General features: G+C 44.3%; 1 protein-coding gene across 4 annotated transcripts in view; it reads right to left on the bottom strand.

The window, feature by feature from the left end:
* The window catches only part of BIRC6 (baculoviral IAP repeat containing 6), a 1,722,273-nt gene that overhangs the window by 515,087 nt on the left and 1,180,561 nt on the right, over positions 1 to 26,625 (bottom strand). For all 4 annotated transcript variants that reach the window (XM_069234691.1, XM_069234693.1, XM_069234692.1 and 1 more), the window contains one exon: positions 22,987 to 23,162. In XM_069234691.1, coding sequence (XP_069090792.1) covers positions 22,987 to 23,162 — 176 coding nt within the window. The remainder of the gene's footprint in view (positions 1 to 22,986; positions 23,163 to 26,625) is intronic.

Genomic DNA, 26,625 nt, shown 5'->3' with positions numbered 1-26,625 from the left:
CACTGCTGAAAGAGACCTTGCACCAACTCCAAATGGAGACACCATTCACGATCCACTATGCATTGATGGCTGAGTTTGTCAGCTCTGACTTTTAGAGAGCCGGCCAGATGCTGATTCACCAGGGATATACCCTGGTGTGCCAGCCTTGTCCAGAGGGGCAAAGCTTCTTGACAAAGGGTCCACTACCCCACTCCACCCTGCTTGTTGCAGTATCTCATGGCAGAGGTGCTGTCCGTGAACACCTGCACCACTTTCCCTTTGAGACAGGGAAGGAATGCTTTCAATGGAAGCCTGATCGCCTGGAGTTCCAAAAGACTGATGTGCAGTCTGGACTCTGCTGGAGACCAGGGAACTCTGATCTTCGCTTCTGCCATGTGGCAGCCCGGTCCCAGGAATGACACATCTGTCACTACTGTCAAATGCTGGGGAAGGGAGAGGGATCTGCTGTTGTCAATCTTGATTCGAAAGCCACCACTTCAGATATTGTGCAGTTCCCTCCTAGATCATAAGCTGTGCCAACTGGAACTTCAGGTCCCACTGCAGAGCCCGCATATGCTGTCTGGCCTGTGTGACCAGCAGGCTGCAGGAGGCCCAGCAGCCTCAGAGTCACTCTCACTGAAATGCAGGATAAAGGATGAACACTGGTATCATAGCCTGAATATCCTGGACTCACATTTCGGGATGATAGGCCTGAATCTGCACTGTGTCCAGAACAGCTCAGATGAAAGGGAGTGTCTAGGAGGGTGTCAGGTGCGACTCTGGCACGTTTAGACGGAACCCCAGTGATTGCAGGAGGTTTGTCGTAGTCTGAAGGTGGGAGACTACAGTCAGAGATGCGTTCGCCTTCAACAGCCAGTCATCGAGGTAGGGGAAGACTGAAACCCCTAACCTGCACAGATGAGCTGCAACCACTATCATCACTTTCCTTAACACCTGAGGGGCGCTGGTAAGGCAAAAGGGGAGCACAGTAAATTGAAAGTGCTCTTAACCTACCACGAATCACAAGTAGCGTTTATGGGCATGCAGGACTGGTATGTTGAAGTAGGTGTTCTGGAAGTCCAACGCTACCATCCAGTCTCCAAGGTCCAAGGCAGACAAGACTTGAGCCAGGTAAGCATTTTGAACTTCTTCCTGGGGAAGAGATTGAGGACCCGGAGATTTAAGAAAGGGAGACAGCCCTTGTCCTTCTTGAGAACCAGAAAGTAGCAGGAATAACTACCACAACCTACTTCTGGCGCAGGGACCCTCTCTATGGTCCCCTTGGCCTCCAACTGGTCCGAAATGCGACCAACTAGAAGGGTTTGAAGGCTGCAGTGGGAGCGGGGTGGACTGGGAAGACCTGTGGCTCCCTGACCCACAAGCCCGTAGAATTCTGTGTCTGTGACTACGCAGTGGCTGTGCAGCATGCGCGGTTCAGTAGCTGGCAGGAGCCCCTTCCGTGGCCACAAAAGGGGTGAAAAGCAGACTATGTTGGGTGAGGGGCTTCTGCGAGGCCAAAGGACTGAGCGGTACCCTGGGACTCCTTGAAACGGTCGAGCGTCGAGTCCGCTTTGTCTCTGATGAGACAGATGCCATCGAAGGGCATGTCCATGAGAGATTGTTGGACATCCCCTGATAAGCCAAACGTCCTCAAGCAGGCGTAGTCCTGTAAGGCCACTGTCGACACAACCAATCTGCCCAGTGAGTCAGTCGTGTCCAGCCCACAACGTATCGTGAACTTGGCCGCAATCCTCCCTATAGCAACTGCTTGGGAAATGATGGCTGGGCCTCCTCCCGGACCTGCGGCAGCACCTGCACGACCGTATCCCATAAGGTATGGGCGTAGCGACTCAAAAGGCATGCGGTGTTCACTGACTGCAATGGCAGAATGGAGGAAATAAACATCTTCTTTCCAAGCTGATCCAGTCTCTCTGATTCCCGATCCGGAGGGGTGGATGGGAATGCATCAGATGAAGAGTGAGCCTGGATGACAAGGCTCTCAGGCATATAGTTTTGGGACAGGATCTTAAGGTAGTTCGGCACAGGCCGATGGCAGCGGGCAATTGTCCTATTCACAGGAGCCTCTGTGCTGGGTCTGGACCAGGTTCCCAGTATTAAATCTGTGATGGCTTCATCAAAAAGGTAATAGGGGATCCGAGGTGGAATCCCCAGGCTGAAGCATCTTAGTCAGGAGGTTAGTCCTGACTGACACAGAAGGATGCTCAAGACTGAGGATCTCAGCGGACCTTCAGACCACCACGGAATACGACGCTCCCTCCTTCGTAGCCACGGTAGAGGAGAAAGCGTGCCAGCATTTGGAAAGTATCCAGACTACTAGCCTCGCCTAATTCCTGAGCCCAGTCCATTTCAGGATTCTCTAGCTGGTATTCTAGAGGGTCCAGCGAAGATCTGGAGTCGAGCGATGCCATTCCAGCTTCAGGTCGTTGGAGATAAGTATTGGGTTATGTCGATTGTGTGCCCAAACGATGTTGGGAGCACTGAGGTCTTTTCCAGCACTGGGGAAGGTCATGCTGGCATGACCAGTGTCGGCATGGATCTGGTAACATATGAGGTGGGGCCCTCAGTAGCCAGGGCTGAAGCAGCCAGCATGGAACCTGAGGGACACCCTCCCAACCCCACAGGGCCGAAAGGCGCCTTAAGGGCGTTGGTCTGCCCGGGAATGAGGTGCATGGCCTCATGAAACTCTTTCAGCTGGGCAGAGGTGGCTCTGGCTCTTGGGAATTCAGGGGGGCGCCGAGCCGACCCAGAAGTAGGCTCCGTGGACAGGGGCCTAGAGCATCGTTGCTCTTTCCACATCACATCATCCATGCAAAGTCAAAGAGCATTTGGCCTTCTTCTTCTTGTGACCAACGTGTCCCGAGGACTTAGAGAGGGACAAGAAGGATGATGGTGACTCTACTAACAGTCCCGTGACCTTCCTCTTGAACAAGACCAGGAGCAATGTGGAGTCAAGCACCAGGCCACCATCAGCTTCAGGGACCGCACCCTCACAGCCTTCAGGTTCATGGCCCATCACTTGGAGCACGACTTTGGGTCGCGGTCGTGCTCCAGGCACCACAAGCACACGAGGTGTGGATCCATCACTGACATCATTCGGTGACAGGAGTCACACAGTTTAAACACGGTCTTCCGTGACATCCTCAACGCACCAAAAGAGTAAAAAATGTCAACAAAATGGACGAAGTTAGTCAAAAATGATTATGGGTAGCTCTATCTAGATCTGTGTGCAGGCTGGCACGGAAAGAAAGGAACTGACATTAGCACGCCAAGGTGACGCCTATATAGGACCACGGCGACCACAACACCAAAAATAGATGCAGAGTCTACTGATGCCACCTAACAGCGCGCAAGGGTAATGATCGAAACAAAATCTCCAGATCCAGTCTGACACCTGGGGAAAATTCAAAGCTGAATCCTATGCCGACAATCATTGCGATTGCCCGTCATGGAGGATGCAAAGTGGTTTATTCACAACTAATTGAGAGGAGGTGGCCCCTGGGGCATCCGAAGGGTCTGAGCAACTTTGCCAAGAGGCTTGGGTAAATTTTAAAAAGCAGAAGAAGAGCATACATCTCAGAGGGATGCCACAGGTGTTGGGATGCACTTCTGGGTGTAATGGTGGTAACGAAAGTGAATGTAATCAGTTTAGGGAAAATAAGCAAATCATGCTTAGACACTGCTCGAGATACATATTTCTTTGAACGTGAACACCACAACAGATTGATCCATAATTTTGAATGAAGGCAGATCAAGTAAAATCAGTGATTTCATCCCTTCAACTAAAAGTATTTACAGTTTGTCAGTAGAAATTGGAGTGTGGAACATGCAAAAGCTCGACTGCAACACATGATTATCGCTGAAATACATTCAGGAAAACACCAAGAGCAAAGCATTTGGTCGGTAAAGTTTAACAGCATGTGAGCAAATTAGCAATGGCAATAACAGATTCACAATGAAATGCAGGTTTCCTATAAACTGAAACAGAGCTATGAAAATTTGATAATAACCAGTAGGTTGCACTCAATATTTGGTGAAGCGCAACCTCACTTGGACTGTAAGAAAAATGTTCAGGTTCGGAAAACTTTATGGAAATAAATAGATGGGTAAACAGACATCCATCCTGCAACTCCCCTGATTTTAGGACAAAGCATACAAGAGTTGAGGCTTATGATATACTTCTATCAGACTATTTGAACGTGATCATGGAAGAATTGCGTTCAGAAAAATATTCCTCCGGGTAACCTCTGTGCAGGTATACCAGATGTTCCAAGATCTATGAGCATTAGCATCAATGGAGATGCTAAAGCAGTAAGTGTATGCTAACATTTCTATATTAAATTCTTATTAATACCAGTATGTAAAGGGAATACTTGGTTTCATATTCTGCTTTCCTTCTAATGCCATGTTACACGTGAACAATTTCTCTGGCTGTGTAATTTTATGTTTTTATCTGTCTTGTGATCTAAATCTCTTACAATACATACGACTTGAATCATCAGAGACTAACACCCTGAGGTAAGGAAAACTGAAAAACTGCTACATAGCAATCTTTCAGAGAATCATAGAATAAAGTCCCTAGAGACACACAAATCCATGCCTATCTTTAAGATTATAGAGTGGAGTTGCACTCCATTTTTGGCAACGTCAAACCATTTAGGAAAACAAGAGAGAAGAGATACTATATGAAAGAGTATGGTATTTAGCTAGCCTGTCCCAGTCAGTCCAGATAGATAACTTTGAGGAAATGCCTCCTTGGCATGGTTACCCCCTAACGTTTTGCCTTTGCTGATGTTAAGTTATGATTTGAAAGTGTGCTGGGACCCTGCTAACCAGGCCCCAGCACCAGGGTTCTTTCCCTAAACTGTACCTTTGTCTCCACAATTGGCATAACCCTGGCACTCAGGTAAGTCCCTTGTAACTGGTACCCCTAGTACCAAGAGCCCTGATGCCAGGGAAGGTCTCCAAGGGCTGCAGCATGTCTTATGCCACCCTAGAGACCCCTCACTCAGCACATGCACACTGCTTTACAGCTTGAGTGTGCTGGTGGGGAGAAAATGACTAAGTCGACATGGCACTCCCCTCAGAGTGCCATGCCAACCTCACACTGCCTGTGGCATAGGTAAGTCACCCCTCTAGCAGGCCTTACAGCCCTAAGGCAGGGTGCACTATACCAGAGGGGAGGGCATATGTGCATGAGCACTATGCCCCCTTCCATGTCTAAGCAAAACCTTAGACATTGTAAGTGCTGGGTAGCCATAAGAGTATATGGTCTGGGAGTTTGTCAAACACAAACTCCACAGTTCCATAATGGCTACACTAAAAACTGGGAAGTTTGGTATCAAACTTGTCAACACAATAAATGCACACTGATGCCAGTGTGCAATTTATTGTAAAATACAGCCAGAGGGCATCTTAGAGATGCCCAACTTCTAGTGTAGGCTGACCAGTTCCTGCCTGCCTGCCACACACCAGACATGTTGCTGGCCACATGGGGAGAGTGGCTTTGTCACTCTGTGGCCAGGAACAAAGCCTGTACTGGGTGGAGGTGCTTCTCACCTCCCACTGCAGGAACTGTAACACCTGTTGGTGAGCCTCAAAGGCTCACCCCTTTTGTTACAGCGCCCAAGGGTATCCCAGCTAGTGGAGATGCCCGCCCCTCCGGCCACTGCCCCCACTTTTGGCGGCAAGGCTGGAGGAGATAATGAGAAAAACAAGGAGGAGTCACCCACCAGACAGGACAGCCCCTAAGGTGTCCTGAGCTGAGGTGACCCCTGCCTTGAGAAATCCTCCATCTTGAGTTTGGAGGATCCCACCAATAGGATTAGGGATGTGCCCCCCCTCCCCACAGGGAGGAGGCACAAAGAGGGTGAAGCCACCCTCAGGGACAGTAGCCAATGGCTGCTGCCCTCCCAGACCTGAACACACCCCTAAATTCAGTATTTAGGGGCTCCACAGATCCCAGGAAATCAGATTCCTGCAACCTGAAGAAAGAAGAAGGACTGCTGACCTACAAGCCTGCAGAGAAGGAGGAAGACGACAACTGCTTTGGCCCCAGTTCTACCGGCCTGTCTCCAACTTAGAAAACCTGCTCCAGCGACGCATCCGACAGGGACCAGCGACCACTGAAGCCTCAGAGGACTGCCCTGGACTACAGGACCAAGAAACTCCAGTGAACAGCGGCCCTGTTCAAAACCAGCTACTTCTTTGCAACAAAGAAGCAACTTCCAAAGACTTCACGTTTCCTGCCGGAAGCATGAGACTCAACACTCTGCACCCGACGCCCCGGCTCGACCTGCAGAAAACAAATACCTCAGGGAGGACTCCCCGGCGACTGCAAGCCCGTGAGTAACCAGACACGACCCTCCTGAGCCCCCACAGTGACGCCTGCACAAAGAATCCAGAGGCTCCCCCTGACCGCGACTGCCTGTAACATGGGACCTGACGCCTGGAACCAACACTGCACCTGCAGCCCCCAGGACCCGAAGGAACCGAACTTCGACGCAGGAGTGACCCCCAGGCGACCCTCTGCCTTGCCCAGGTGGTGGCTGTCCCGAGAAGCTCCCCCCCTGTGCCTGCCTGCACCGCTAGAGTGACCCCCGGGTCCCTCCATTGAAACCTATACAAAACCCAACGCCTGCTTTGCACACTGCACCCGGCCGCCCCTGTGCCGCTGAGGGTGTGTTTTGTGTGCCTACTTGTGTCATCCCCCAGTGCTCTACAAAACCTCCCTGGTCTGCCCCCCGAGGACGCGGGTACTTACCTGCTGGCAGACTGGAACCGGAGGACCCCTGTTCTACATAGGTGCCTATGTGTTTTGGGCACCTCCTTGACCTCTGCACCTGACCAGCTCTGAGCTGCTGATGTGGTAGCTTTGGGGTTGCCTTGAACCTCCAAAGGTGGGCTACCTATGCCCCAGAACTGAGACTTGTAAGTGTTTTACTTACCTCCTAATCTAACCTTTACTTACCTCCCGCAGGAACTGTTGATTTTTGCACTGTGTCCACTTTGAAAATAGCTTATTGCCATTTTTACAAAGACTGTACATGATATTGTTTTCATTCAAAGTTCCTAAAGTATCTAAGTGAAGTACCTTACATTTAAAGTATTAACTGTAAATCTTGAACCTGTGGTTCTTAAAATAAACTAAGAAAATATATTTTTCAATATAAAAACCTATTGGCCTGGGGTAAGTCTTTGAGTGTGTGTTCCTCATTTATTGTGTGTGTGTGAACAACAAATGCTTAACACAGCCCTCTGATAAGCCTTCTGCTCAACCACACTACCACAAAATAGAGCATTAGAATTATCTGCTTTTGCCACTACCTTACCTCTAAGGGGAACCCTTGGACTCTGTATATACTATTTCAAAGTAAGAAATAGTGTGCACTGAGCCAACCTGCTACAATAACCCATTAAACTAAAATTAGATTTTAAAGTATTCTAGTACTTGCAGATGATCTATCCCTTTTTAATTGGATTTCACAGAACACTCATGGCTTACAAAAAAGAAACAAGGAAAATCAAATATAAGATTATTGCATTTATAACATCTTCAATGATTAAATCAATAGTGAAATAATCCATCAAAAAGAGGACTCATACAAAAATTGCTAGCTTAATGCTTTGTGGTTACATGTCCTTTGAGAAAATGTCAAGTCTGGACCTTATCGTCTTCATTTATTTCACTGATCTATTTCTTATTGCATATAAAAATAAAAATTCTTATTTAGAAATCCTACTCATTTTAATCAACCATTGCAAAAATTGAGGGCTGGGGAAGTTGAGCATGTGACTGAGCGATTTCCAAAGATTAATTATAATTGAGCGAGCAATCAAAAACTATTTCATAATAAGTTTGTGTAGATGTAAATTCAAGCTTAGATCATGTTCTGAGTTGCCAAGAAGGCTGATTACTTGAAATTGTTTTAAATCTGATCCAACACATGTTCTAATATAAGAAAGTAATTTTCTATAATATGTTTCTAAGCGTGGACAAGCTCATACCATAAAGTCCAGTAATCTATGTTGTCAAAGCAGCACCTCAGGCTTAAAGAATCTTAAATTTATGCACTACACAGCATCCATGCTAAATGGAATTTTATCCTATATACATTTTCTACTACAATACACGACACAAACTCAGATGCTTCAGACTACATTTTGAAAGCAGCATTAATACTGGTGTTTTCCTGCCATTTTTGAAATACTGGTTTAAGTGAGAGAAAAGATTGTTCGATTATGTATTTAGGACTATTTGCATGGTCCTTTTAACTGCCTTTAAAAAGTCTACACATGCATAGCCAAACAGAAATACTATTCACAACACGTAGGCCAGGCATTCATTTTGTGAAATACTAACTTTTTCAATGAAAAGATCATTAACATCTGAGCATCTAAAGCAACAGGCCATTTCAGGCCTGGTAATGGTCTTTAAAGTCTGTAAAGTAGATAATGCTCAAACCATTAAAAAAACAAGCACAAACACTTATTCCTACTGCGCCTAACAACTAATTTCACTGCTACCATTTCTTGATAAAATCTTGGAAAAGTTAGGCTCTAGGCAACTTCAAGCACTCAGTGAAACCAACAACTTGCTACTCACTTGGCAAGCAGGGTATAAAATCATGTCACAGAATGGAGCAGATTGTTATCTGAGCCCTAATGATCTGAGACTGAAAAGATGATATGGATGTCAAAAACATCCAGTTATATTAGACCTGGTAGCAGAATTTGACTCAGTTGACCAAATCCTTCTTATTTCTAGACTAAGTGATCTTGGTTGCTACCAGCTACATAGTTAAACACAGACAATATATCTGCCCCCCATTCACATCCAGAACTAAGGACACAACTGGTAGAATATTACTCGACTCAATCTTGCCTTAATTGTTATTTAACATCTACTTGGCACCTTTGGGTCAAATTCTACAATCTATCGATATAATTTTCTCCATCTATGCTGATGTCACCAGAGCTAATTGTCTAACTTCAGCAATGACAATGCTCCCAACCAGTTTCCACACCTCCATGCACTGATCTGACATCGGCACACACAGCAGTACATAGATGGATGCAAAAGTTTCGAAACTGAACCTTTCCAAAACAGAGTTGATGATCATTGGAAAAGAGAGCCAAAAAGTTAACCCTCTGGTGTGGCATGAGATTATAGGCCACTGTCGTCCTTCAAAAATGGTAGGGAATTTGGGCATTTACACAGAGTGAGACCTCAGCATTGAGCATCAGATTTCCGGGATGGTCAGCACCATCTTCTGGCAGCCTAAACCTCTGAGAAAAAGCCAACCTTTTCTTGAGAGTAGTTATTCCTCTATAGTTTTAGCACTAGCTCAATCTGAACTTGATGACAAACAAGTTACTTACCTCTGGTAACATCTTATCTGGTATAGACTATATCTAGCTGCAGATTTCTAATCTTTGAATTTCCCCAGGTGTCAGACTGGATCCGGAAGATTTTTTGTGAACAGTACGCCTACATTGATTGGCTCCGTGTGTGCTGTCAGCACCTGAAGTGATGTGTTACCTATATAGGCGTGCCAACATCACTTTCTTTTCGTGACTTTCCACACCAGAAACGCGCAGCCATGAAGTCCACTGACCACCAGTGTGAACAATTAGAAGTCAGTCCTTTCCCAAGAATTCTGTTTGCAGAGAGGGAGGGTGGGTAGGTGGATCAGTAAGGAATCTGCAGCTAGAGATAGTCTCTATCAGAGAAGGCATTAGTGAAGGGAAGTAACTTGTCACTCTGACAGACACTTCTAGCTGTACATTCCTTACCTCTCAATAGATACCCAAGCAATACTTCCCTGGAGGTGGGTCTGCTGACCAATTTCAAACAAAAAAGTCCTGCATGACTGAACGTGCGAAGTGCGCATCCCCACAGACCTGACTGTCCAGACAGTAGTGTTTGGTAAACGTGTGCAGAGATGCCCAAGTTGCTGCCTGGCAGTGTCCAGGACCGGAACTCCACATCCTAATGCAGTGTCGCAGCTATAGCACTGGCGGAATGAGCTCAGAAGCTCTCAGGAGGCTGCTTTTTGGCCAACGTGCAGCAATCTTTATGCAGAGCACAACCCAACTCGAGGCGGTCTGCTTCTGTACTGCCCAACTTTTCTTCACACCAACATACCCCCATGAGGAGTTGGTCACCCACAAGGAACGTGTGTGCGGTCAAGGTAGAACAATGATGCCCTTTTTGGATCCAGATGGTGGGTGGAGTCTCTCCCCCTCTTATAAGGGATGTGGTGGGGTGAAAGAAGTAGGCAGTATGATTGATTGGCCTACATGAAACGGTGTAACCACTATTGGTAGAAAGGAGGCTCTTGTGCGAAGCACCAGTTTGAGGCTAGACAAAGAGGTAAGGTGGTTTAGATGATAAGGCCTGCAGCTCACTCACTCCTCTGGGGCAGATGTAATTGCCACAAGAAAGGCTGTTTTCAACATCAGAACCCTGAGAGGACAACTGCGGAAAGGCTTGAAAGGAGCATTCATGAAGAATATAAGGACCAGACTGAGATCCCACTAAGGCATGATTAAGAGCGAAGGAGAGTAATGATTAACAAGACCCTTCAAAACATAAGGTTGGTCAGAAGCTGCAAGAAGAAGGAAAGAACAGACAGATAGCCCTTAAGAGTGCCCAGAGCAGAAACCTGCTGGGCAAGGGAAAGAATAAAGAGCAATACTTCAGAAGGGGAGGCAGAAAGAGGATCAACATGTTTTCAAGTACACTATATCAAAAATGTCTTCCAATGCCAGTAGGAGGGACGCCTGTTTGCCAAGATAACGCTACTGTACACTATGCCAGAAATTTCTTCCAATGGCAGGAGGAAGAACTTCTGGCTGCCAAGATAACGCTACAGACTTTGGGAGGAAGGTCGAAAGTTGTCAACTCCTGCTTTTCTATCTCCATGCAAGAAGTTGGAGAGTGGACAGGTTTGAGTGAAGAACCCTCCCCTGCTGCAGCGACAGAAGATCCTCTGGAAGGGGCAGCCTGATCAGAGCATCTATGGCCACGCTTATTAGCTCAGGACATCAGACTCTGTGCCTAGTTTAGAGCCACAAGCATGACTTGGGCCTGGTCGTTACTGGTCTTCTTGAGAACTCTGGGCAGGAGTGGTATGGGCAGAAAGGCGTATAGGAGGCCTGAGTTCCACTTGTGATGAAAAACGTCTGCGAGAGAGATCCAGGATGGGGGCTGAAACATCAGTATCACAGCCTGAATATCCAGACTCGCCATTCGGGAGGATAAGCCTGAAACTGCACCATGTCCAGAACTGCTCCGATAAAGTAGAGCATCTGAGAGAGAGTCAGGTGTGACTTCAACACATTTATAGTGACCCCAGTGAATAGAGGAGGTCCGCCTTAGTCTGGAGGTGGGAGACAACAGCCTGGGGTGAGCCCGTCTTCAACAGACAGTCGTTGAGATAGGTGAAGACTGGCAACCCTGATCTCCACACATGAACTGCAACCACCATCACCTTGGTGAACACCCAAGGGGCACTATTAAGGGCAAAATGCAGGACAGTGAACTGGGAGTGCTTGTGGCCCACCATGAACCACAGGTAACATCTGGGGCCAGCAGGAATGGATACTGGGGGCCGAATGGCATTGAGGCCAGAGCCGTCAGTGCAGAACCAGAAGGGGCCCCCTCTAAGTCTGCAGGCATGCAGGGGGGAATGACCCACTCAAATCTGAGGCGCAAGGCCGCACGGAATTCTTTCAACTGGGCAGGGATCACTCGGGGACGTGTAGAGACAGCCCAAGAGCTGGCTCCACTGCAAAGCCAGGCCTTGATGCACGACACACTCTTGCCTCGTCATCCAACCGGTAAGGTGAAGCCGAAGATCTCCCTGACTTCTTTTTCATGTGATGGTGGGACTTATCAGAGTGGCCCAATGACTTCGAGCCCGAGGAAGAACGGGAACTCCGTGACCACTCCCAGACAAACCTTCCGCTTGACCATGATTTGGATTGCCATGGCGTTGCACATCGAGCCACCAGGAGCTCGAGGGACTGCTCCCTCAAGGCCTTCAAGTTCATGATGTTGCAATCGGCACAGGCCTTCGGGTCGTACTCACACTCGAAGCACAAGAGGCATACAAGGTGTGACTCCATTGTCATCGATCAGTGACAGGCACTGCAGGGCTTGAATCTGGACTTTTTAAACAACATCTCTGCCACACCAGAAGGAAAACATAGAAAAAGTTAGTCAAAAAATTACTATGGGTAGGTCTTCTTCTGCACTGACTGGCGAGCGGAAATAAAAGAACAGACAACAGCACACCTGGTTGGTGACTATATAGTTACTGCGAACACTGCTTCTGGAATGGACGACATTGCCACACTGTGCCGAATGACACCACCTCTATCGATGCGCAGGGGTACTGTTCACCAAAAAGTTTTCAGATCAAGTCTGACACCGGGGATAACTCCAAGGTAAGAAATCTGAAGCTTGGAGTCTCTATCAAATAATTTATTTAACATGGTAATATTTAGTCAATTACTCCAAGGCTGATAGTATAGCCTTGACTGTCATAATGCTTATTTTCATTTCCCAAAAGGTTTTGTCAATAACAGTTACTCTGGCTCTTCTTGAGAAGAAAGCATGTTTAGTCTGGAATAGTTTGCCTTGCCGTCTGGAGTTTCACCTAAGTGATGTCAGGAGAGACTGCCGATTTGAGGAGGCAAGGCATGTGTAAGGATGTTGAGGTTAGATCCTTTTGGTGGCCCTTGCACGCTCAGTAGAACCAGGACATAAATTGAGTTTCAGATGAGGCATCCAGACAAGTCCAGACATGAAGCAGCAAAGCCATTACAAAGCAAACAGAGGACAACCACTGTAATCACTAGGTCTCAAACCTTTCTGGTCACAAGTGTCCCCTTGATTGGGTAAGGTGCTCATCCACAAGTTTTTGTTAATGGGATTTGTACATCTCAAGGTAACAAAGTGCAAATCAATCCAAGATATGTGCTGTCTTATAGAGGAAGAACGTAACATCGATCGATTTTGTTAATAAGGTTTGTTGGAGCCACTTACGATGTGCAAAGAAGTGATTGACATGTAGCTCTTGCTATCAAAGATCTTTGTTCCACCTCAAAAATAGCTCACCATAGTTTTACATTTTAACTGGGGCTTGGCTCACATCAATAAGATACTTTAAGCCACAAACTTGTTCTATTTATATGTAGGGTCATTTTCGATCAGATGCCAAAGATTATTGCTGTTCCTTTTCCTCATCCTCACCCTTTTAAGTAAAAAAAAAAAAAAAGACCATGCACAAACTATACTCTATAATAGCCAAACGTTGTTTCTAACCACAGGACATGGAGAGTACAGAGAGATATACATAATTTGTCAGCCTCTCCGGGGGCAAAGTAAGAAGAAGTCTTTACCATCTATGCATCCATGATCTGGAATAACATCCTTGTATCCTTGTATCCATCAGATACCCCCCAACACCCGCTCATCCAGTTAAGGAAAGAGTTGAAGATGTGACTCTTTAAAGAGGATCACATCATAATGCATGAACAGTCCATAAACCAGCTACCTCTCCTATCACTCGTTGACTTTATGCTTGTCTTTGGCCGTGTACAGTTCTTCACTGCATTTTAGTTTGTCTCATGTTATAGAAAAAACATGGGAGTACATACAAAACAGATTAAATCAAACAGACGTGCTCTATAACAGGGTGTCCTATGAACTGGCAGTATTGTGAGAATAGAAACTGCAAGTCAGAGCACCAAATTCAGCTCTTTTCAGGGAATGGCCAGGCTTGGTGTTGTGAGAGTACCTCTTGGGGCTCACTGAATACATTCTCAGCTGGATTGTGAGTACAAAGATAAGGCATTTGGCTGTGCAATCCTTCATCAATTTCTAGATAACTAGGAGACCGGTCTCCCCATAGTCCTAGGAACCATCTTCCTTAATGGTATTTGTGGCCCAGAAAATCTTTCAGCAGATGAAAGATCTGTAGGGAGGATGGTAAATTCTTCTGATGGATACTCCATCTTCCTGATGATTACGGCTCAATCTTCTTGCCCAGCTTCTGAGGATTGAGACTGATATTAGCAATTGTTTGTACTTACACTTCTTTAGAAACAATTAATTCCTTGCATCTATTAACTGAACAAACTGGTGCTGAACACTCTTTTGGTAAGCCTGAACAGTCCCAGCAACAACTCTGAAAATTAAATCAACTGACACCTATCTAGAAGTATGTTAGGCTTTGCAGATTACCACTGATTTGTAATCTGCAGAAAGATGGATTATCTATTGAAAAAATACCTTACCAAAGACAAGCAATGCTTTTCATACATGTTGCCAAGCATTTAAGTAAGAAGGTTTTAAAAGGAGGTTATATAAGCTGACACCTACGTAGAGTACAAGGAAAGTCATTTTAAGTGAAACAGTTCTTTAATTCACAGATTTGACTCCATAAGGACAATGGCCTACAGAATCTTCCTTAGCCTGAACAAGCACTTCTGCAATTTGCAGCTAATGGAGCGTGGTCAATCATAGTTTGATATGGGATCTTTATTGTTTGCACAAACTGCAGCATCTAACTTTCAAACAAAGAAAAGCAGTCTTAGGAGAAAACTTTGCAGGTATGAAACACCGAGGAATTTTAGTAGCTATAACCAGATAAGTCTACCAAATAGAAAGTCTATAGCAGAAAATCAAGAACAAAGTGTGAAGCAGGAAAAGGTCTTGTTAAAAAACTTCATTGACACTCCAGAATCCATCCACCGGTACATAAAAGTTGCTCTAAAAAGTAAAACATACATACTAACAAACATAAAACCCCTTTTCTCAGTCCAAGTTCTCAAATCTGAATTATGTGTAACTCATGTGCACAGGACCAGAATACCAGGAATGCAGAGTGAAACCTCGGCACAGAACTGCAAAAGTCAACAAGACAGTAACCAAGGAAGATGTACCCAAAACAAAAACAAGTAGTCTAAGTACCTTGTTTTCCTGACCGTAAAGCCATGAAGTGTAGTCTTGCTGGTTACAAGCTTAATCTGCATGCAACCAACAGCATCAAAGAAATAAAGGGATGGGAGGAAGAACGGTTACACAAAGTGGAGGTTCCTGTAAACACTGAGAAAAAACAGAACTCTTCCTGTAAGACCAGAACAGATCACACTTACTCTTGATGGTGATTAAATTTCAAGTAAAAATTCACCTTGGTCTAGGGCTTTTGGCACATCAGACAAGTAAAATAACAAACATTAATTTAACAAGAAAAATATAAAATGAAGATAAAATAAACCAAATTTATCAAAAAAGGAATACAAATTACTACTGTTCACTCTTGGGGAAAATGAAACTAAAAGGAAATGAAATGTTACTTTGAAGTGCCTACATTGGTAATTGGTGTCCTATTTTTAAAATGCTAAGGATTACTTGACCTCTGTCTCATATGATGGACTAATCTTGCTATCTTTCACCAGCTGCATCCCTGATTGACATGTCAAAGTTTGTGTTTACTGAGGCAGCCACCATTACCAATATGAAAAGCGGAATAGGCAGAGTTATCTGGTAGCCAACCAACACCCTGCTGGTAGGTCGGCCATTGAGATACCACCAGGATTACTTTGGAGGGTAGTTAGCAGGGTAGAAGGAGTGGAGTCAAGAGTGGGGTATAGTGGACTTACCAGACTTTAGAGTTCTGGTTGGTAGAATAGTTCTTATAAATACAGAAGTCACTGGCTTCCCTAAAGTAGTCTGCATTAACACTGCCTGAGTCAAAAGATTAGTTTAATGTCATGACTTCAAGCCTTCCCCAGAAGAGCTTTTGTGAGGTGTGGCTTGAGCATCTGTCTCCACTAACAGTTCACAATGGCCATTGCAATTACATACATTTGCGTGGAGAGATCTCACGCCGCTGTCTTCTCTGCATCTGCTATTACTAATAAGCTGGTCACTCTAGGGATTACCTCAAATAGATTGATTGCGTCAAGTTTGATTTCCATTTAGCTAGTCATTTAACTTGAATAAATAAAATAAAATTGCTCCTCGCTGGATTAGGTTGCAATACACCTTGCTGTTTTAGGCTTAAGAAGGCCAAGTCTGAGGGAGTCCACTGATGTGGATCATCCAGTGGCCCTGCCTGGAAGCTTTATTGCTTCTGGGTTCCTTCTACTTAGAACCAATCAGAACTGGATTCTGTGCTCACCCTTTCCAAAAATGTCAACGACTAAGCCAGAAGTGCCCCAGGAACATTTTCCAATATATATTTCTTGTATTGGCGCCCCTTCACTTTTCCATGTAGTTACAAATCTTTAATTCTATTCAAACCCATCCATTAAGAAACCCTGCTCTAAACCAATGATCTACTGGCTGGGGGCCCTTCAAGGCTGGTTTCAACACTAACATCCCCATCCTGACAACAGCACCAGAGATGAAACATAAGTACAGAGTTAGTAATAGGTTGTGTTGAGAGTTTTACCAAGGGAAAGCATTCAATGTTGGTCATTAACATTTATCTTATTATCATGTCTTAATGTGTCTGTTCCTGAGCAGCATCTCAGTGACTTTCCTTCTTCTTTGATTTACACTAGAAAGATGCTGTGGAATGAACTGTGGGTAGGAAACTGAACATTAGTATTTGATTGTGGTCTGCCTTAGTGGAAGAAATTGTGAACAATTAAGGCTGGCAACGTCTATTTGAACCCCTGGATTACGGTTTTTGGAAGATCAGAATGCAAATGCAGGAAAAAAAAAGAAAAGGATAGGTGAGAAGCCTACAGTCAATTACGTAGTCAACCACTACATCAGGGGTGTGCTTTCAGTAAAATATCTTAGAGCTCAGCCAAGGAAGAATGAAGGAAAAAACAAATGCAGTACTGTTAGATGAGCAGAATGGGCAAACAGCTGTATATAAAGTCAATAGTTTTCAGAAGTAATCTTCAATAACTGCACGTTTGTCACACACATCTTCACCCTATCACAATGAAGGTGAAAAACATGCTAAGGGGTACTAAAGCACTAGAGAGAGATGGAGGCAATGTGGTCTAGAGGCCCAAATGAGTTCATAGGAGTATAGAAGCTCCTTTGACCCATGAGTGCTTATGCTTCCAATAACACTCCTTGTGGTAATGGCCTGCAAATCAGACATAAACCACCAGTTCCACTGAATTCCTCCTATGATCCAATAGAACAAGTTACTTAATTTGGTAACACACTTTCTGGCAGAGGCTAGCCGTAGATTCCTCATCTTTTGAATATTTACCAGGTGTCAGACTGAATCCAGAAACTTTTTCAACAGTATACCGCGCAACGGTAGATGGTGCCAAGCAGCTCCTCAGACATTCCGGTCCACTTCAAAGATGACTGACAAAGACTATAAAGGTGCCACTCCAGTGCACTGTCAGTTGCTTTTAAGGCTGTCTGCAACCACAAATGCAGACAATAGCAAACTGGTTATGAAAAGTTTGCAGATTCCTAGACTTGTGACCTTATTAATGGATAGCTTTGAATTATAGAACAGGGAGGGGATGGGAGGGTTGATGCTTGATAGAGTAGATCAAGTATCTAATAGAAAGAGTTTTACCCAAGTTAAGTAACTTGTTCTTCTGATATGGACTGCTAGTCGCAGATTACTCACCTTTTGAATAGATACAAAAGTATTACCTATTTGGAGGAGGGTCTGTGAATGGACTCAAACAACAAAGTACTGCAGGATCAAGTTAGCAAAGTGCCCCTCTTGGCAACCACGACTGTCCAAACAATAATGCTTCATGAACTCAAGGAGAGATGCCCACATAGCTGCCTAGCAGAAGTCGAGGACAGGAACTCTGCATGCCAATGCAATGGTTCCATCTTTGGTCCTGGTAGAAAAAGCACAAATTCAGTCCAGAGGCTAGTTTTTGGGTAGTGCGTAGCAGATCTTAATGCAGAGGACGATCCAACGGAAGATGGTCGTTTTCTGCACAGCCCTGCCTTTTTTCGCTCCACTGAACCTCAAAAAGAGCTTATTATACACATGGTGGTCTCTTGTAAGATTGATGTAAAAGCTCAGTGCTTTTTTGGGGTCCAAGCGGTGAGGCGTAGCACAGAACACTGGCAGGGGGTGATGTGCTGACCAACATGGAACAGTGTCACAACTTTGGCAAGAAGGACGTCCTTGGCCGCAGAACAGGCTTATCTGGGAAAAAGGTGGTGGACGGTGGGTTGACACACAGAGCCTGAAGCTTACTCACATGCTGCACTGATGTAGTGGTGATGAGGGACACTGTCTTGAGGGTTAGAAGCCACAAAAGACAGCTGTGGAGCAGCACAAAACGAGTGTGTATCAAAAAAGTGAGGACCAAATTAAGGTCTCACTGCGGCAAGACAAAGGGAAGACTAGGAGACAGATTGTTTAAATCCTTTCTTTATAGTTTTGTAACAAAAGAAGCAGGAGGCTGAAAGCTTGTTGACCTGCTTCTTAAAAGATAGCTCTGTATCAAAAATAATCCAGACGTTCCTTACTTTAGTAGCTGGGGTGAGAGCTGAGCCCAGATCTGGGGGCCACCATGAGAGGTCCAAAAGGTAGGATCCTTGCCAAAAATGAGCACTTCTGTTTTGTCAGAATTAAGTTTTAGACAATTTAGTGTCATCCAGGCGGCTATTGCATTCATACATGTTTTAAACCTCTCAGCTACCTCTTCATGGTTGACTGAGACTATAATCTGTTAGTCGTCAGTGTAGCCTGATGATTCAAAGCCATGAGCAGAGGAGCAACATAGATAATAAAAAGGGTGGGACTAAGCAACAAACCTTGGGGAACCCCATAAGGGAGAGAAAAAGGCTTAGATTGAAAATCTCCAAGGGCCACAAATTGATCTCAGTTCTCTAAGAAAGAGGCATCAAGCTTGTGAGCGAGGCCTGAAATACCGGCCTTGGACAATCTGTCTAATAAAACAGAATGATCAAATGAGGGCTAAGAGATCAAGCAAGATCACTGCTGCACTCCCCCCATTATCTTTTATAGATAGAATCTCTTCTAAGATGGCAATTAGAGCAGACTCAATGCTAAAACCAGGCCTAAAGCCACACTGTGTTATTTCTAGAAGAGCATTCTCCTCTATGTAATCTGATATGCAAATATTTACAACTTTTTCCAGCATCTTGGCGGGAAACGGTAGTCTAGAGATAGGGAGATATTTTTCTCTAGGCTGGGATCTAGCATGGGTTTTTTCAATAGAGGCAGTATAGATGCTTTTTTCCAGCTAACCAGAAAGCTGCCAGTTGAGAGAACCAGATTAAGTAAGGTGGTTAGAACTGGCATAATACAGGAAGGAACATCCTGCATAACTTTGGGTGGCACAGATGCGATGGTGCTCCAGATTTTACTTGATTAATGAGCTTGATCAAGCTCAATATGGCAAAGTGATCTAGTCCAGGTGGATAAAGGAGGAAGGAGGAAGTTGTGCTGGAAATAGTTAAGGAAGTATTTGCATCAAACTCATTGTAGACTGCTTCTATTTGGTATTCTCGGGGGAATCCCTGGGGAGGAGCGCAGCATGGAAAGCTATTGAAACACTTTGAAAAGTTATTTAGGAGAGTTTAAGGCCTTTTCTATTTTACATTTAAAATATTTAGATTTTTCTTCCTGAATGAGATTTTGATAATCTCCGATTATGCCTCAAAATGCTTTCTTACTGTCCTAGCTGTAATCTCGTCTCTACTCTCTTTCCATTCTCTGATATTTCAGTTTAACCATTTTTAAAGCTGGTGAAAACTAGGGAGCTGATGTTTGTGTTCTATTGGGTTTTATTATTTTCTTTGGGACTAAGTTCAATAATAACTTGCTTAACCAGTCATGATAACTGACCGCAGCTGAATTTGGCTCAGCGGCAAGATATGGTGATGTCTGGCTGAGCTTAGTTAATTTTCGATTATCTAATTTGCTCCACTGTCTAACGGATTTAAGATAACCAGACTTAGTGCTATATTTAGAGGATAGTCCTGGAATGTTCAAAGTGAATTGTACTACTATATGGTCAGACCAGATCACTGGCAATGTATTTAAAAAGATAAGATTGGGGTCGCTAAAGAATATGCCATCCAAAGTATGGCGTAGTTTATGGGTGGCCATGGTCACCTGCTGGATGATGTCAAAGCAGCGTAAAGCTTTGATTAAGACTTCCACATCCTTATTGCTTGAATTTTCCAAGTGAAAACTAAAATAACCAGGAATAGTGAAATTGGGATTTTGTATGGTGCGTTCTAATAAATTACAAATTTCTTCTAAAAAAGGCGTCTTAGGCCCCGGTGCCAAGAAAAGTATATTTTTCAGAAACCTTGCATTTAAATTTGAGCCCTTCACATGTCAATAAAGGTAGAGACTCTCACAATAATGCTAGAGAATCACAATGAATTATGGCTAACCCTCTTCCTCGTTTGCCTTCTCTATCCAGTCTGCTGATGGTATAGCCTTCAGGCATTGCTTCTACAATATGTGGATTGGTTCAGCCAGGTTTCAGTGAAGAATGCCAGGCTGGGTTTATGGTAGTCTAAGAACCCAAAAAGTTTTATCCTGCGTTCGGCCAGTGTCCGCATGTTAATTAATATGCAATTAAAAATTCTTATGGCCTGCTGGACCGGGCTTAGGCTTTTGATGCAATCTCAAGTTTTCAGAGTTACCTTCCTTTAGCAAGTAATTACAAGTGGTGCAACGGTAGATGCCAGGAGGAGCCACTGAATTGAATAGTGGACAATTTGAGCACCTACCCAGGATGTTAAGCTTAAGTATAGCTTTCTTGGAATACTGATATGAAGATAAATGACCAGGGGTCCTGGCAGATTTTGGTTGCTGATGGATGCAGAGCAGGCTTGCCTTTGGAGCGCCTTTGGCGTGGACGAGCTACCATGTCTGAATAAATAGTTTTTGAAACGCCGCCGTTGATTTTCCCCAAAATGGCCTTCTTCCGCTCTAACAGATGGAACAGGAGCCTAATGTGCACAATAGTGCAATAAACAATGTTAAGACTCATCTGCTACAAAGTAAAACCCTCCAAGAGAATCTGTTTCTGATTTTCTGCTTGCAGGAAGAAATATCCTTTAACATTTCTTCCAAAGGAAGAAATATTCTTTAACAGTGCCCAGAGAAAAGCGTTGCTGGACCAGGGGCAAAATAAAAAACAAAATGTGTGATAATTTTCCATGGAGGGGGATCTATCAGCTGTGTGCTGCACCAAGCTACGACTCTGTCCCAACAGGCGTACACAGTCTTTCACGTGATACGTCTGGCTACAAAGATGACATCACTCACCTCCGGAGGAAGGTCAAAGGTGCTTGCTAGTGGCCACAATCTTGAAGCATGAACATGGAGATTTGGATGCAGAACCCTGCTCAGTTGCTTTGACAGCCGGCCCTCCCAGAGAGACAGCTTGATTGGAGGACAGATGCTCGCACTCCAGAGCTCTGGATACCATACTTTGTGCCCAATCTGTAGCCACTGAGATAACTTGGGCCTCGTCAGTTTTGATCTAATTAAGAATTTGGGACAAAAGAGGTATTGGATGGAAGTCCACCTTAGGTGGAACATGGCTCCCAGCGAGAGAGACCTTGGAGGATCAAATGTGCAAAACTGCTGTCATTGCACGCTCTAGGCGGTGGCGAATAGATCAGGCCAAGGATCTCCCTATTTGCGGAAGAGACCTTGCACCAACCCTAGGTGTAACTGCCATTCGTGGTCTGCTAGACGTCGACGGCTGAACTCTGGCCTCCAAAGATCCTGCCAGGTGGTTCACTACCAGGAAGATTCCTTGATGGTCCATCCATTTCCTGAGGCACAAGACCTCCTGGGCACAGGGTCCAGGACCACACCCCACCATGTGCAATACGACATGGCAATTGTATTGTCGTTAAAACCCTGTAATAGCCTCCCTTTAACAGATGGAAGGAAGGCTTTCATCTCCAAGCGGATGGCCTAATCCACCACAAGGTTGATACGGAGTCAGGAATCTGTCTGAGACCAGAGGCCTTTGATCCCCACCTCTACCAGTGGCCACCCAACTCAGTAGTGATGCATTGGCCATCACAGACCGCTCTGGGTGGGGAACACAAAACTGAACCCTGTCCAGGATAGCTTTGATGAACAACAGCATTTGTTAACAGTCCAGCAACCACCACGGCAGATCTTTTGCAGTCTCCTCCGAAATCTGCATGTGGTCAGAGAGGCACCTTTGTGGCTGGGCCTACTAACAGTTGAGATCACACTGCAGAGCTTGCATAAGCCACTTGGCGTGCTTGTCCAACAGGATGCAGGAGGCCTTCAGTCCCAGCAGCCACGGAGTCCAGTTCCCTGAAATCACCGGCAGAAGCTGAAAGATAGGGATCATGCTTTGAATGTCCTAGACTCTCCTGTGAGGGGGAAAGGCACAAAACCAAAACCTGTCCAGGATGGCTTTAACTAAGAACAGCATTTGAGAAGTCAGGTGGGACTCTGGCACACTGATAGTAAGACCCAAAAATGACAGGAGATTCACTGAAGTCTGGAGGTGGTGGACAACTGTCCAAGACTAGTTTTCAATTTATTTTGAGTTATCTAATCCCTCTTCTTATAATAAAGATTGGATAATATAGGTTCAAAAAATGCTGTACTGAATGCAGCCATCTACATGAGGCTTAAGATATAATAAACCAAAGGAACTTATACACGTGCCTTTTTTCATGACTTCCAATTAAATATTACTGCTGAGGTCAATCACCTAACACCTTTGAAGTAAAGAAAAGGCCCACCGAAAAACAACTTTGCAAGATGTACTGTGCTTAATATTAATTTAATTAGGCAGTCAATATGTTAACAGGAAATACACAAAGTGTGGTATCAGAACAGATTTACCCTGCAACATTCGGAACGTTTGGATAGTAGATTAAGTAATATAAACATAATAATTGGATTGTTGGACACAGTGGTGAGAAGGGGCCCTGAAAAACAAAACGCACAGATTTTAACACAAATAAAAATCATTCCTTACCTGTCTTCCCATGTATCCGCATGCCATATATGTAAGAATTGGCTGCAGCATCATGTGCACTGTGGTAGCTTTTTTACTGAGTGTGGTCAATATAGTGAATAAACCATCCCCAACAGATATAGCATCTAATCCACCATGGAAATTTTCATGCTTTGTCAGGTGTAACCCACTTGCACCTAATTCAAAAAAGAAAAATGTCTTATATAAAAATGTACAGGTTTCTTAAATCAAAGGGAGTTATGTCGCAACGAATGTGTGGTCTAAACAAGCTTGTACACTTCAAACAGGAGGATACATTACATTATACCACGCAATTTTGTATCCGACAGCCTATTATTTACATGAACCACCAAAATCAGCCCATCATGAGAAAGGAACTTGGTATTACAAACAAAACCTTCCAAATATTCATACAATCTATCTACTTCACCGTATTCAACATGCCAAAATTCCTGGTAAAGCCCATCTTGCTTGCCTAAAGGTAAAATGCCACTAACAGCCACCTAGGCAATTACGCTCACAAATTAACCAGACGCTATGATTAACATAATACTTTTCAAAACTGGAAACTCCAGCAGACCCGAGGTGGCACACTTTGTCGCCACATATTTTGTTTCCAGAATATTTGCCTTTACCTAGATGCAATCACTAGGACAAGTAGGATATCCCAGATTCCTAGACACCTTTTACCTTTAATACCCCAAGTCTTCATTCACAACTGCATACATCTGTCCCCGCCCCATAATAATCCACTCCATTAAATTCACAAACATCTGCAAATGGATGAAAATCTGAATCATGAATTCATGTACAACATGAGTACAAAGCAACAATTAACATAACCTCCACCATCTATACGCTCTCAGATCAGCATATTTATCAAACCTATTTACATCGCTGCACCCTGACCTAAATCAGTACACATGTATACTGCTTGTTTAGCCATCCTCATTGTCCAACTGCCATCTATACCCTGCATCAAACTAACTCCTACTTCTAAAAAATAAAAAAATAAAATAAAAAAACACAGACTACATTCACGTCAACTCTTGTCCCTTTACTGTTCCCTTGGTCTTCCCCTTACTCTTTCCTCCCTATACATCTTACCTAGGCCTGGACCAAATTTAAATTACACCGGCATTATTCGCATCATTCGGGAATTTTGCAAAATGCCTGCTCCCCAAAATTTCATTATTGTGCCACTGTGCGTAATTACACAGCATTCACAGTAAACGTTAATTGTGCATTCATGAAAATAAAAGCATGAGCAGCTCTTGTTATGAGTGCTTTTTTTTGTTGTTGCACAAAACAAGTCTTCCTGTCAAAAGCTGATAACGCATTTTGTTTAGTAAGGTGGACAAGTGTAGTCACTAAAAACAATATTTCAAGTACAACCATTGAAGAAAGCCAGTTTTTAGTGTATGGTGTTTGGTGGCAGATCTTGTAAGTGACTTCCTTACCTGCTTTAGTCCTATGATGTACCAAGATGATGATTTCTGGGGGTATTATCTTTTTAGGTCGTTTGTATTTCTGTCATAGTCTATGCATCATGAGGGAGCTGCTATGTTAATCTTTTGAAAGAGTCCAGGAAGACTCCTGCTGCTAAGCTAATTTTGGTAGGCACATCTGTTTTGTGGCCATGGGTCTTTTAAGTTAGTTCACCTTTGATTACTATTTGAGGGAGAGATGAGCTTTACTGTGAGTATGTTTAGTACTGAACGGTGATTGGTTGTAGTTATATTTCCATACATTTAAGGCTGTACCTTGAGGATGGTACATTAGGTTCTTTTTTAAAATACATTTTAAATCAGAGGTTTTACTTTAAACCAAAAGAAAAGTCTGAAAAGGGTTGATTTCCAGTAGTTTAACTTGAACAGTGTTTCTGAATAAGAATGACACACATCTTCTCCCATTCTCCTCTTCTAAGCCCATTTGTATAATACAAGTATACCTCTCTAGGACCTCAAGCACACCTACTTCCACATCCCTAACCACTGGAACCATCAAAAGGATCAGCCAGTTCAATTAAGGTCAATGGTAGAGGTAATTCAAGGTCTAGCTCTTCAACCTGCGTTCTGCACTAAGAAATGTCCCAAAGTACCTGGCTGCAGTTGCAGCCCCTCGCAGGGGAGTAGTTAGGGAAAGGATCATACTCCTTCCCTACACAAATGATTGGGCAGCCAAAGCTTCACTAAAGGCAACACAGGAAGACATTCACATATGTGTGCATACTTGTCTATTCAAAAACCTGAGGCTGCCTTTCAACTTCTACAAATCCAAGACCATCCAGGTCAATTAACTTTCTGACCACTCATCTGGAAGCACAATGCTGTAGTATTTGACCAGCAAACACATGATCTGAGGCTGTTAAACAGATCTGCTGCAAAAATCACCTCCAAGACAGCTCAAGGCCCCTTCAGGGACTAATATCGTCCTGCATCATCATGATAGTGCTCTGCTTGCTCAAATGTCCACTCTGCAAGAGGAACTATACCTGCATTGTCGGGAACCGGAGATGGACAGGACCAGGTTCAGGTGACAGGTCAAATGAAGGCACCCATGGGCCGGTGGATTCCTCACTGGTGTGTGAGAGCAGGTATGTAATTTTACCTACCAAACCCAGAGTTCATGAACGAGACTCTGGAAAGTGAGGAACCAGGATAACTGAAAATATGCTTTAACAGATCCTGAACACATTTTCCCCCACCACTATGCTGCATTGCCTGGTGCAGCTATGGACTGATTCACATAGACACAAGAAGGGCACAACATGCCATGTTTCCCAAGCTGCTCTAAAAGATGAGAGAAAGCCATGTCCAACAGCTGGGAACTAACCAGCTCCTAATCATGAACTTATAAGATTCCCTTTATGACCATACCTTGTCAACCTTTTTTAAAGTATTACCTATGTCATTATTGTTTTTTTTGCATTTAATACAATAACTCAGGGAAAGAGTAGGAGGGCCCCAGCAACTTACATATCTAGGCATCAACACATATACTCTACTACTCCGAAATCCCCCTCAGAGACCATTCCATTGAAGTCCTTGAATCAAACAAGTGGATTCTCCCAACAAAGTATTTTTGTCTACTACTCCTTCCTCTTGCAATGGGAACCACCAACTACCACCATATCCAGAGTACAATTAGATACCAGTTCCATAGGGACATAAAGCCAGAAAGGGCAGTATAGGTTATGATAGGATGTTGGAGGGAATGAAAGCGCACAACCAACAAGTGAGGGGCCTAAGTATTGTGAAAAGAGGACAGGACCAATAGGAGGCAGTCCTCACCCATAACATCACCTAAGGGGACCGCGAGGTTTAGGGGCAGCCCGGTCTTGGCTAAAGAACAGTCAAAAGTGGTCTATCCTACAAGGACCACTCAATTCAGAGTCAAACAACTGCATGCCATGTCATATATCTTAAAGTCCCCATACTTTTTTCACATAACACAACACTCAAGTGGTTGAGCATCAGAGTATGCTGGCGATGCCTGAGGATGCAGAGAAAGTCTTGTGCTAGCAAAAGTGCCTGGGGTTATCACCCTCTCCAGGGATCTTACCTGTTTTGCATCCTTTAGCCACCAAAATAAATAGTGCTTATTGTTGGGCACAAGAAACAGTTTAGCCTGGACACC

This window comes from Pleurodeles waltl, chromosome 5, assembly GCF_031143425.1.
Source record: "Pleurodeles waltl isolate 20211129_DDA chromosome 5, aPleWal1.hap1.20221129, whole genome shotgun sequence".
Lineage (NCBI taxonomy): Eukaryota > Metazoa > Chordata > Amphibia > Caudata > Salamandridae > Pleurodeles > Pleurodeles waltl.
The sequence above is the reverse complement of the archived record's forward strand: the minus strand, read 5'-3'. Positions and strand labels throughout refer to the sequence as shown.